A 13,089-nucleotide genomic window follows, 5' to 3' on the forward strand; every position below is an offset into this window, starting at 1 on the left:
GAAATAGCGTTCTTAGAGCCATTTTAGTCAGTGAGGGTGGGAGTTTTTTTAACTACTGTGAAAGTACAGTGCCTGTAAGTGCTGGAGGATTGCTTTAGAGCAAGGCAGAATTCATAAGTAAATTGTATTCATCAGTCCCTGTAATGCTGTTTGTTTCTCATAGCGGAAGGGGACCCAGTTCCGAGGAAGAACCTCACCCTCCCTGTGGAGACACTAGGTGGTGCAGCCTTCCTCTGTGACACTGAGGACAGCCCTCTGGTGTGACTATTCTTGCCAGGTCTTTTGAGTTTTAGGTTGGTCTGTGCAAATGCAGTGATAAGTAATCACTCTGTCTGTAACCAGGCTGGAGATGTGGCACTTGAGCCAGTGCTATTCTCATGTTTTGAACTGTTCCTGTTAAATATTGGTTATCTGGCTCCAGTAGTTCTAAAGGCCTATAATCCCTTCAGGGTAGAATTTCTAAAATATTATTCTATTCCCACACAAACTATTCCAGCTATCAAAAAATACTTTGGTGTAGTGATACAATACACAGAGTGTTGATCCCTTGAATATGAAAGTGGTTCTCTAAGAACGGCAATATTCAAATAGAAGTTAAAAAAAAATTATCGGAACAGGCTAATGCTGGAAACTTTCTATAATACCATTTCAAATGATCTAGTGCTACATCTTGACAGTTTGTGACTTGTCTGAGAGTGTATGTAACACTAACTATAAACTCTTATTCCCTGAGCAACTGCTGTTTCCATGTTTCCCTCCTACTTCCCAGAGCTCTTTGGCTACAGGAAATTTGAAAGACAAGGCTACATTATCTTAAGATGTTGGTGGTTTTTTTTTTCTTAAAATAAAATAAAGCCTGTAGTGAAGTAGTGACCAATTCTTAACTGTAATGTTTTCCAAAGAGTTGCAATGGACTATGTTGCTGTTACATTCAAGATCTGAGAAGTGTTTTAAAGGACAGCTAAGGAGTGACTTCCTTTCTTCCTGCCTGCCCTCCAGATCAAAAAGAAACCTTAACAAAGACACAGAAAGGGCTGGTTTGGTCCTTTTCAGTTTCTCAAAGCTGAATGGGTGTAAGGAAAGCAGAATCCATTAATCTTGGTGGTGGTGATGAACAGAGATTCCCCTGTTCCACATGAAGCTACCACTCTGGATAGAACATCAGCCATTTGTTTTATCTCAAATTACTACCATACAACTTGCTTCAGATTAAGTGTTTATTAAAATTAAAAATCACCATACAATAGAAACTATTTACATATTTAACTGTGATAGTCTGCTTAAACTGCACAGTTTGACTGAAGGAAGCCAACAGAAAAGAAAAGCAATGAATATTTATGCTGCTGAACTTCAACTGCAGGCACACTGAAGCTTTATCAAAAGGGTTTAAGCTTCTGCAAAGTACCATCTACCTAAATAATTGGGCTGAGGGGTGGCAAAGATGTACTGGGCTTCAGTTGTAAGAACCAGTGTCACTTTGGGGGAAAAAACAAACAGTAATCTATGCTGTAGTTACACTGCAAGTGCACTAGCTCAGCTGTTTTGGTAAGTAATTTGATAGAACATTTGATATGTAGAGTTCAGCAAACTGCATTCGCTGTTATGAATTAAATTTATATACTGAGCAACAAACCTATAGTGTACTGCAGTGTAACTTGGTATCTTATTGCATATTTCCACAAATGGTTTGAGAGTGCTGGAGCTAGTTTTAGCTTTAAAACAGATTTGAGGTTAGTTGATTAAAGCAGCAAAAATACAAGGAATATTCTTGAATAATCACAGAGGATTAAAAACTAAGATTAAAATATTTTCACTGCTAACAGTCTCAGTGACTGCAATGAAAGTATTAACTTCCTTCAAAATCCTGTGCTTTCCCAGGAACTTCAGATGATGACTTTGGCCTTGTGGGAAACTGAAGGTTGAACACAGAGCTAGGTGTGCTGCTGCTTCTGCCGTCATCTGTGTTCATATTGCACTTCTGCATCTGTGATGGCTGTGTGATGCTTTGAAAATGATTTTAAATTTAGTATGAGTAATACAGCAGTAAAACAAAATCATCTTCAGTGTAAAGAGTTACATATAACCCTTCCTTAAAGGGAATCATGACACTGTTTAGAAAGTCTTGCAAGAGGTGACAGTACTCCAGTTACTAATGTGAAATAACAAGGATATAAAAATAACTTTCACAATATGCTGCGTTTCAAAAAAGATGATTTAAGACCATCACCATGTCTTAAATCTGTAAGATCTCCTTCATGACTTTCTTTTGAAAACAGCTGTTCATGTATCTTCTTGCCCCTTTTGTAAAGGTCTCCTTGTAACGCATTGCATGACTTTTAGATCCGAAGAAGGCATTGTCAAACTGTACCAGTGCATGGTCGCTTTTCTTCCTTCTCCCTCCCCACCCCAAAAAGCCTGCTTGCTTTGGGATGCTTCTGCAGATGCGAAACAGAGCATTTCAGGAGAACTTCAAGCTTTAGAGGAACTGTTTCAACCAAATAAAACCATTATTATTTTCTCTGCAGAATTACTTTTTCCTTCAGCATTTCAGCTTCCACACTCAGTTAAGACATCCAAACTCATGAAGTAATTGGTTTGAGCAGTCTGTCCAAATAATAGTCTGTGCCAATGATCAATGTCAATAGAAAAACTGTTCTTTGTTCTATGGCTGTTGTTGATACTGCCCTTCTGTTGCTGTGTAGAAATCATCAAGCACACTCTGTAGATAATCAAATGTTGGCCTCTCTTCTGCTCTGTCTTTCCAGCATGTTTTCATAATATCGTAAAGCTCAGCTGGACAGGTTTCCATGCGTGGCATCCGGTACCCGCGCTGAAGAGCAACCATCACATCTGAATTGCTCATACCTTCAACAAAAAAAGAAAGTTTTGATGAAATGGTCTCAATTTCTAAAGAAACGATTTTTTCTTTTTTATTTACTTCACTCTAAAGATCTTCACCCAATAATACAAGACTGTTGCTACTTATTAAAGGTAGCTACTAATATGAGTTTGGTAAACAAGGCTGAGGTGTGCACGAGCACTGAGGGACTTGCTCTGAAAATCCTGAGGGGAAGATTTCCATTTCCCCAGTTGAGCGTAGCGACCTCTTTAGTGCCAAGTCTAACGAGACTGTGGGAGAGATCATAATTCTTGTCTCCAGAACCATCTCTGTTCTGTTCCTCTGACCAGTCCTGCCACTGTTTGTTCTGCTTCCAGCAGTGGTGAGATTCACAGCAAAAGCCCATCCTGGCATCAGCCTTTGTCTCTAGCTGCAGAGCTTCTAACCTGCTTGCTGCAGACCCCATCCATACTGACACGGAGAGCAGCCTACCTGTTTGACCATGCTGCCAGTCACCCTGCCCAATATAGGAACTAACAAACTATCAGATTTTCTTCTATATCAGCTTTTGTGTAAATGCTGCTGATTACAAGATACTGGACATAGTCACTTGTGATACTGTTACCTGTAACAGGCCATTTCCCCTTCCTTCTTCCTCACCCTGTTCCTATTGTGCAAAACCATCTTGCCAGCTGTGTGGAGCTTTGCTTTGTTTCCCTGTTACGGTTTTCTTTCAGAGGATAAGAACTATAACTACCAGAATTGCATCCTGAGCCTCACATGCCAACTAACGTCACATGAGAGAGGCCTACCCTGGACTCCATCCTCCTCCTCTCTTTTTTTTTCTTCCCACCCCCTATTCCTCTTTTTAAATCCTTGAGAGATTGATTCACAGAACAATTTCAACACCTACTCTCAGAAGGTCAGCTATGTCAGGGCCAACAAAGACTCACCACTTCCTACCCAGAAACCTGCCTTTCAGCTTGCCCCTTTCTCTGCAAATCTTATGCAACTCAGTGGAGTAATTGTGCCAGGATTACCTTCTCCAGTACACAGACTCTGAGCTTTCTGTACTCCAGTGAATGCTATTTCTTCTGATGACTGAGCATGTAGGAAGCTCCTGTGCTTCAGCCTCGATATTTGCTATCACCAGTGAAGACTTCCCCTTTTGAGAAGGGTATTCCAGACCCCACAGCCGCTGGCTGTTCCTCAGGCTAAATGTTGCCCGTGGTGCAGTTCTGCCTAAGGCTACAGTTTCTCATGGTTTTCTCAAGCAACTCAGCCTCCAGTCAGTCGTGTGCAGGACATTGACTGCTCCTTCGTACACCAGTTCCCCAGAGGTGTGGGGAGAGGAGCTATACCCTGCTGAGAGGAGGCAGGACGGGTCCTGCTCCGAGGGAGATTGGCAGTGGAGATGCAGATGTGGTGTTCTCCCCAGTACTTGGTGACTGTGCAGCTGTGTGGCTTCAGACTGTGTGGATCTTTGTACATGTTATCTGACTACTAAAGATATGATTTAAGCCACTTGGCAGGTAAGGACACATTTGAATTACAACCAAATGACAACTTTATCCGGTATAACTACTTTGATTATTCAAGATGACTATAGTTCATATAGTTGGCTGCAGTTAAAGCCTTTTGGCTTTAACCTGTTCTAGAAATACTGTCAGCCATGTAATCTGAGTCTGGATCAGAGTGCTTACTTTGGGCATATCTTTTGTATTTTCAGTTCCTCTTTGGAAGGAGAAGTGAAGTTTTCCTGAGCTAATACTGCACACGTGTGTAGAAAAGTATTTTGAAGGTAGCAGTGGAATGGCATATTGTCACAGAATAAGGAATTACTGCTATATAAAGGCAAATTAAATATAGAAAGAAAGTCAATAAAGCATTTTATAAACAGTGATCTGACTGCTTGAGCTTAAAGAAATGGATTGTATATAATGTATGCAGTAAAATAATTATTCATACTATGCAAAGTCTTAGTTAACTGTGTGCTGCTACATGAGGACTGCTGCTACTGGGCTTTTGTGCAGAACAGGGATGATTCTGTGGGTTTAAGTGCTTTATAGGATTGTACCTAGATCTAGTGTCTACAGGACTGATTGTTACATTCTGAGTGCCAAGGACAAAGCCTGTGTTTCAGCTAACCTGCAGGAAAACTATCTGTTAAATAACCATTTAAGTTCACAAGACAAAAATGAAAAGACTTTTATCAGTATTCCATAGTAAATATGTCATGAACATACTTGCATATGTTTGGGGTTTTATTTAGAACAAAAAAAGGCTTACCTGTCTACCCCACAGTCCAAGAAGTATTCTCAAAATAGCTACTTGTTTAACTTTTCCTTTTTTTAATTACTTTTTTATTTTTACTTTTTTGTGGCTAGAGAATTACCTGTCTCATCAAAACTATATCCTACTCAGTAGAAGAGATATATCCCACATGCATATTTGTTACATTTACACCCTCTTAAATGCTAACAAAGGATGTTAGCTCTAAAGGTTTGGTACGTGTCTGTTAATTTATGCTGTGGTACCTGTTAAGCTTCACAGATAAAGACATATTTCTTTACGTTAGAGCCTGGGAAGTGATGTGAACACAGTGGTATGGAGGAAGAATCCCACTGTACAGTCAGTGACATAGCTTGTGAAGAGCAGCAGACATAATTGGAATCTAAGTATGGATGTTGCCAGTATTTGACATACTATATAATCACCTGGAAATTAGTTAAACAACCAATTCAACTTATGTGCCCAGAGAATCAGATACTTGTAGTTCCTGAAACTATCGTCCCATTAAATGCTTTAAGTTTCTCAGGAAGAGAAACAGCTGTTGGAATTTAGGAACAAAGATCACAAAAGCTCTGAGTTTCTTGGCTGGAAAGGCTTCCTACCAAGTTGCCTGCCTAGATTTTCTTCACAGGTATTAACTACTTGCCAGTTTAAACCAAACTGTTTCATATGCAATACTCTTTAGTTGCTGGAGCTGGTTGATAGTTGAAAATAATATTTTGAAGCATTCCTATTAGAACTGAGAAATCAATATACTGTTTCTCTCCAGTGGCTGCTGGTTACAGCTTATCACCGGGTTACTCTTGCCATGCTGGGGTAATTTGCTCAAACCTGTCACATCTCTTCATGTAAATTGGTCACCCATTTATTTTGCTGTCCTTCTGGTTCTTCAGTATCAACTTTCAGTCTAATAGGCTATTCCAATTTACACTTTTATTTAAAATAGACATATATCCCTCTTTTAGTTTAATGCAAGCAATGCCTACAAACTATTAAAATCTTCCAGTATGTAGTCAAGAGTCTTCTGTTTCTATTTGCTGGTTGATAAATGAATCTGCAGTGTATGGCCTGTTTATGGTGCTCATAAAAATGCTTCCATATTCAAAAAAAATATTGCCCAGACTTCCTCTAGAAGAGATATTTTCCCACAGTAATACAGCAGTACCGTGTCTGCTGTACAGATTGATTTTGTTCTTCAAATAAAATATGATATGTTTTACGGAGGTAAAGAGAGAGCAGACTTAGCTGCAGCATTAAGTATTGGATTGGGTTTTGTATTTTTGTAGTGCTGGTTTTCAGGTGAGCTCGTAGGTTTGCTCAGGGAAGGACAATTTTCAAGGCATCCAGAAATAACCTTGTGAGCTCAGCTCAGCATAGGCAACTGTCTGGATACATAGGCATATGCTAACGGGAAAAAAAAAAGTATCCCAACTGTGAGAAGAACGATGCATTACTCAGCTGCATACAACTCCCATCTGATCCTTCTTGGGGACATGAGCAGTGTTTGGAATAGCTTTGGAAGGACCTACTACTCAGTCACATACTTCATAGCCCTTACCTAAAAAACAACCCAGAGCATATGTTTAAACACTTAGCTGTGCAAGCAGCCCTATCACTTCTTGAAATCTAAGGGGGCTACTCTTGAACTTAAGTGCTTTCCTGGACTGGAGCCTTACTGAGCAATGAGAATGTCTGGTTTGGCTCTACCTCTTGTATGGAAAGCTGATATGTTCTTCCATAACACACTATAAAGTTGGCCACCATCACCCCTTTCCTGATGCCTGAGTCTTGCCGGAGGTCCAGTCTCCCTGTGCCCAGAGGTGTTGAGCCTATTGTCATTTCAGGGACTCAGGTGTCTACCCCTTGCCATCTCTGGCAATTCAGGATGCAGAATTCCAGCTGCTCATGAAGTGGTGATGAAAATATTTTCACTGTTTAAACAGCAAGAGCTGCTGCACTAGAAGTGCTGGGAAAAGATTTGCTTAGATGAAATATCTGCTCTCCCTTTACTGCCTGTAAACTGCAGGATCCTACGGATTCTTCTCAGAAGTTACTCCATCTATGACATGTGCAGTACAGGTGAACATGGCCGTACTTTCCCCATTTGCCCACAAGATAAGAGAATGTAGGTCAATTTTCCACAACCTCAGTAAGCTTAAATGAATGCAGTCTGCTGCCCAGAGTTAATCAGCTATGCCTGAGGTGTGATGATTTTATGTGCATAAAAATACCCTTCATAGAAGCTGTCTCTGTCTGCTGGAAACATTAACATATATTTTGCTTAACAGAAAGAAAAATTAAACGTGAAGCACATAACCATTTCGCAGCTACCTAATGCAGGATGTGTTCCTCTGTGGTCTTGTACCTGAACAGTATGGAACTATGAAGAGTAAATATTCTTAGCAGTACATCAACACTGCTTTAGCTTCTGCTTTCATATTCGCTTAGATTAGCTAACACTGACAAAATATTACAGCCTATTTGCTAGTGAAAACATGCTTTCTTAGTACCTTCACATATTACGATATTAAAAACCCCAGCAGCTTACACAGCACCATTAGAACTCACAGCACTGCATCCTCGCTATGGGACTGTGCTGCTGACCGTAAAGCCAGGATCAGTGACAATCATCCTTTGCTGCAGTTGTAACCCCTTTTGAATATATAAAAATGACTGTGTGTTCATGGTGCCATTAGTCTGTTTGCTAAAATCTACCCCAGAGAGGCACGTGGTTTACACATACAGTGACTATAAGTTTTCAAAGCAGTAACATTACCTGCAAGACATTTTCCAAATTGCTGCTGTCGCTACCATTGGATGCCAGCTTTTTCCCCACGTACTTTCTTTGCTTTTTAACACCAGAGTATAAATACAGAGTAACAGTATAAACGCAGGCACATACCTGGGTAAGGAATCTTTCCGTATGTAACGATTTCGTATAGGAGAATCCCAAATGACCACACATCAGATTTAATAGTGAAAGATCCATAGTTAATTGCCTCTGGTGCTGTCCATTTAATAGGGAATTTTGCACCTGAAGAAAAGTAGTGTCAATCAGTCAAAGGCAAATTTAAACACGCAATATCAAGTCACTAAAAGGTCTTAAACAACTTGCCTATGATTCCCCTAAATTAGCAAAGTTACCAGCAACTCCTCCTGTCCAAGAGTTATCAGCAGAGATGTCCTGCAAGATGCATGTTGCCACACTGCATCTGCATGTCCTGTGTCAGAGGTGCAAATAAGATGCTGAAAGTTACATAGCATCTTTTGACTCTTAGGTATGGTGACTTTTTGTTAAAATTACACCATTTTGCTTTCTGGCCAGTGGTCAGGCAACAATCTTACCATTCCCATCACCTGGAACTTCACAAGACTTTAACTAATTTTTCCTATTTTAATGAAAGTCAGTCTAGCTTCGAGATATACTTGAATGCATTTCATGTTCAGCCACTGATGCAAAAGCAGTAGCAAGTCACATCTTAAAAAGTAATTTTAAAATCCTGTCCTTCATGACTAATTAACTGATTCCAGAAAATCCCATATAAAAGCAAAAATAAAAGTTCAAGCAGCCTTTGTTGGGGAATATTACATTAGATCTTCAGATTCTCTCTATACCCTTTTTAGCCTGGTCTATCTTTCTGGTACAAAATACCAGGTAAGCCAGGAAACTTTTCTGAATGGCAGAAAACACATCAAAGAAACTCAGCATAAAGGATTTATAACCTGAAAGGTTCATTTAATCAATACACAATTTCCAGAGCTAGCTAAAAAACACAGATATAGGTTCTGTACCTCTGAAAACTGCTTTATCAGACCCTTCTCTCTGATCTACTGAATTACTGTTACCCAGTGACTGCTGAATAGCGCATCTTCCTTTAATCTCAACTGTAGTGCATTGTTCTCTTTCTTCCTCATACCTTAGTTCTTTCACTCTTGTCCTACATTACCACAGCTTCCACTCAGACTGTGTGAAAATATGATGTGCTGTCTTTAAAAGAGAGGGGGAAAGCCAGCCAACAAACCTGCTCCGAAAAGTTACCCTAATGTAATCTGTGCACAGAAGCATAAATAAAAACTTTTCACTGCAGCAAATTGACTACACACTTCTTGAAAGGATCCTTGACAACATTAGCAAAACACATGTGGCAAAACCCAGACAAATATCTTTAATAGTATGACTTCCCCTCTTGCCAGTCCTGACCCTGCTGAGATGTTACCTCCCATCCCTGTGCTGAACGGGGACATGACCCAGCGCTCCAGTGTCCCTATACAGAGCAGCAGTGCTGCTGAGCACGCAAATCAATGCTGTGGTTCCTAAAGCAGCTTCAAAAGATGAAAAGGTTTTCTTGTTACCAACAAATACAACCTGGAGGGCTCCTTCCTTTCCCTAAGTGAAAGGAGGTGCATATGGCATTGAAGGATGTGAAAATAAGATCATATTTTCTTGGCATTTAATTCAGTGGGATGGAAGCTGTGGCTGTGCAATTAATTTGTTCAATTTAGAAAGACTTGTGTGCAGTTAAGTACTCTCAGTTTTCTTTGGTCTTCAAATTTATTTAAATAACCTTTTCAAAAAGGCTGGGGAGCACAGAAACGTTATTTGTTTCCTTATTCTGTTTTTTTTCAATGTTGTTGGCATTAGAGTGCTGCTTCTAGGAAGTTATCATGGCATTTTCTATCCTTGGTGAACTTATGATTGTTAGATACAGTCTCACTGCCTCCCAGAGGCTAAAGTTTTAAAGACAAAAATAAAAATACATACCTTCCCTTGCTGTATATTCGTTGTCTTCGATGACTCTTGCTAGTCCAAAATCAGCAATTTTGCACATCAGTAAGTCTGAAACCAGAACATTTGCTGCTCTCAAATCTCGATGGATATAATTTTTTCTTTCTATATATGCCATCCCTTCTGCAATCTGTAACCAAAGAAACAACTGTTTTGATATTTCAACACCACACAACACCATCATCAGGTCTGATCTCTCTGTTCTTTCAAGGTATCAGCAAAGCTGCATCCATATCTTTGGAACATTTTTTAGATGGAAGCAAGGAAAACGTGATTGCAATGGAAAAACCTATCTGTAGACCTGTCCTGCAAAACTATACTTACAGTAGCAGCTTCAAAAAAATTGTTTGGGTGAATAACAGCTGGCAGGATTAGACATATGTATTAGAGACATTTCCTGAAACAAAATCTTAATTAAAATGTTCCTAAGATTTCTACTAAAAATATTCTCTTCCCCAAATTATTAACCAGTTTGTTTTCCACATACTAAGGGAATACAAGGAATGAATAAGTTAAGATACAGATGTTCTTTTAGGGACTGATGAAGCAACAGTGCAGATAGAATTAAAAAAGCCCCAACAACTTTCTATTTATCCAGTATAGGCCTGGACATCAGGAAACAACTATTAAGATAGGGCAAACAACTTTATTTTCTTCCACAACAATGCGTACCTGTTCATACATGAGGAGTGTTTGGCAACAGCCAGCTCTCAGATACTATCATAAGTAAATTTAATTTGTATTTCAGCAGCCCAAATGAATTTCCAAACCAAATTAAAGATGATTAATACAATCAAAATATGCACTGTGGATGATTATTTCAGTACTTGCCCAGACTACCTTTTTTTTTTTTCCCCTGAAGAAAAACATTTTACTTTTCAGTAAAAAAGAAACTGAAACAATAGTTTCTAAACTCAGAGCAATAAAACTGATGTGTAGATCATATTCTGTCCAAAAGTTTAAGCGCAGCTAGGAAAAAGAAAAATAAACCCAGTGCTTGTGAGCCGTCAGGTTTTCTCTTCCTTGTGAGACTCTGGTGATGGGCCATTCCCAGGCAAGGCCCATGGCCCAACCTGTGCCACAGGTACCTCTCCAGGATGCCTGTGGGTGGGTGACAGACAGCTCTCTCGGCCACATGGTTTGGGGAATGCACAAGCTCTCAGATTTGCTAATGACGCAGCAGTAAAGCAGTAAGGGTCCGTCTCCAGTGCCAGTCCCCAGCACACTCATACACGGGTTCTTTCTTCTCCACCCCAGGAGAAGACAAGTGCACAGATCCCTTCTCAGCACCAGAGGTGCTTGTTTCAGATGTGCAGTAAAGCAGGCAGGAGCACCCGACCAAATTTTAAGAAAACATTAACATCACTTCTGCTTATCCATTTTTAAAAAGTCCCCAAGGAGTACTGCAAAGACACACACTGTCACCACTTACAACACAAAACCACATAGTCTTTGTTCCTCTTTTTCAGTTTAAGCAATGGAAAAATAGAGCCACTTGCCCTCCCACCTCCTTCTACCGCAAACCTCTACTTACAAATCAATATATTCTTCAGAGTGTTACACTGACCTTGTACAACACAGAGGGGTTCTCACACTAAACCAGAAAGAAACTCCAATGATGAAGAGAACGAAGAACACCTGCTTTTTACATTTTCTAGAAATAAGATGTTTTATAATGAAGGAAGCAGCTACTAGTGAATAATTGCTACAGAGAGTCTTACTAGAGACTTACAGACAAAATAGAAGAGCAGTATTTGATTAGAGCCTGCTCTGCCTCTCTTTCCCCCCCCCCCCCCCCCATGAGATTAATTGGGTTTGGGGAGGAATGAGAGATGAAAGGGAAGGTTTTGCTGTAAGATCACTGCTGAGATTGGACTGGCCAGCTTGGTAGATATGAGCAAAATGCAGACAGGTCCACTAACATCACGAAAAATACATCAACGATCACAAAAGAATAAACTTTCCTCTTACTTCCCTGCACAGATTTAACATTTGGGTGAACTGCTGGCTGGGGAATGAAGAACCACTTCACGAAAGAGACATTCACGGTGGTGATATTTAGTTTCCAAGCCCAACCAAGCAAAGCCATGGGAAAGACCACTTTATTTCCTCTTATTTGTGCCAGACTCACTGAAGTCACCATCTGATTAATCACAAATGAAGAAATGTGACATCAAACAATCCATTATGTTTTCAGCAAATACAGAGTATATTTCCATGAAATTCGAGGACAATGGTTTTGACTACACTGGATCAGAGAAATTCAAAGACACCATGTATGTGCAAGCATTCAGGCATGCAAAAAATTTCCAAGTACGAAAAAAATAATGGGCAAGGAATTTTGACTGGGAGGAGGAGGGAAGACACAACTGGACAACTGAATTCACACATCTGGTCACATTAGACCTTTGTTTGTGGGACAAGAAAAAAAAAAAAGAGGATTTTTTTGATCAAGGCAATGGGTGCCAGAGCCCATGTGATAGCTCTTTATGATAATTGTTAGGTCTTCATTGCCAAATGATATGTTAAATGTAGAGAAATTCATGGGAACAAAAGAAAATGAAAGCCTTTTCCCCCCTCTTTTAATGATCATTGGTACCTGTCAAGACTGTTCAGCTACACATAACTACTACTCAGGAGCAGGATGGGAAAGCTAATTTGGGCTTCTGGAATATGTTTTATGGACTTTAAGAGAGGATTCTGCCTACACTGCACAAGCATTACTACCAAGAAGGGAGCAGTTTCCCCTTCACCTTTAATGAACTACTGACATGCTTCTACAAATACCCAAGTTAAATCCTTTTAAAAACAACCAACCAACCAACCAATCTCTAAATACTAGGAACTATGCACCCAGGGTAAGAATGGAGGAAAAGTTTTCTGGAAGAAATAAATCACTCCACATGACAGCCTCTGTACGGTAAATTAGCTTCAGCTAGAAGTCACTCAATAAATGAATGACTCGGAGCTACAGTTCTGCAGACTGCTCCGTCACCCATTTGGGGAGTGATTTCAGCTGGCAGTGCTCTTTCCTCTCTGTTTCTGCTCTTTGTACCTGTAAAACAGGGTAAATACTTAACATTCTGGAACACTTGTGGGTCTTTTCACAAATAGGTATAAAACTCTTTCAAAATCCTGAAAGAAAATGGTAACAAAAGCATGGAGCATGTTG

General features: G+C 39.9%; 1 protein-coding gene across 7 annotated transcripts in view; it reads right to left on the reverse strand.

The window, feature by feature from the left end:
• Positions 1–1,203: 1,203 nt before the first annotated feature.
• The window catches only part of LYN (LYN proto-oncogene, Src family tyrosine kinase), a 50,853-nt gene continuing 38,967 nt past the window's right edge, over positions 1,204–13,089 (reverse strand). For all 7 annotated transcript variants that reach the window (XM_074818963.1, XM_074818952.1, XM_074818982.1 and 4 more), the window contains exons 11-13: positions 9,894–10,047; positions 8,034–8,165; positions 1,204–2,865 (exon numbers count right to left, since the gene is read on the reverse strand). In XM_074818963.1, coding sequence (XP_074675064.1) covers positions 2,663–2,865; positions 8,034–8,165; positions 9,894–10,047 — 489 coding nt within the window. In that variant the 3' untranslated portion in view covers positions 1,204–2,662. The remainder of the gene's footprint in view (positions 2,866–8,033; positions 8,166–9,893; positions 10,048–13,089) is intronic.

Source organism: Strix aluco, chromosome 1 (assembly GCF_031877795.1).
Source record: "Strix aluco isolate bStrAlu1 chromosome 1, bStrAlu1.hap1, whole genome shotgun sequence".
In the NCBI taxonomy this organism is placed as follows: Eukaryota; Metazoa; Chordata; class Aves; order Strigiformes; family Strigidae; genus Strix; species Strix aluco.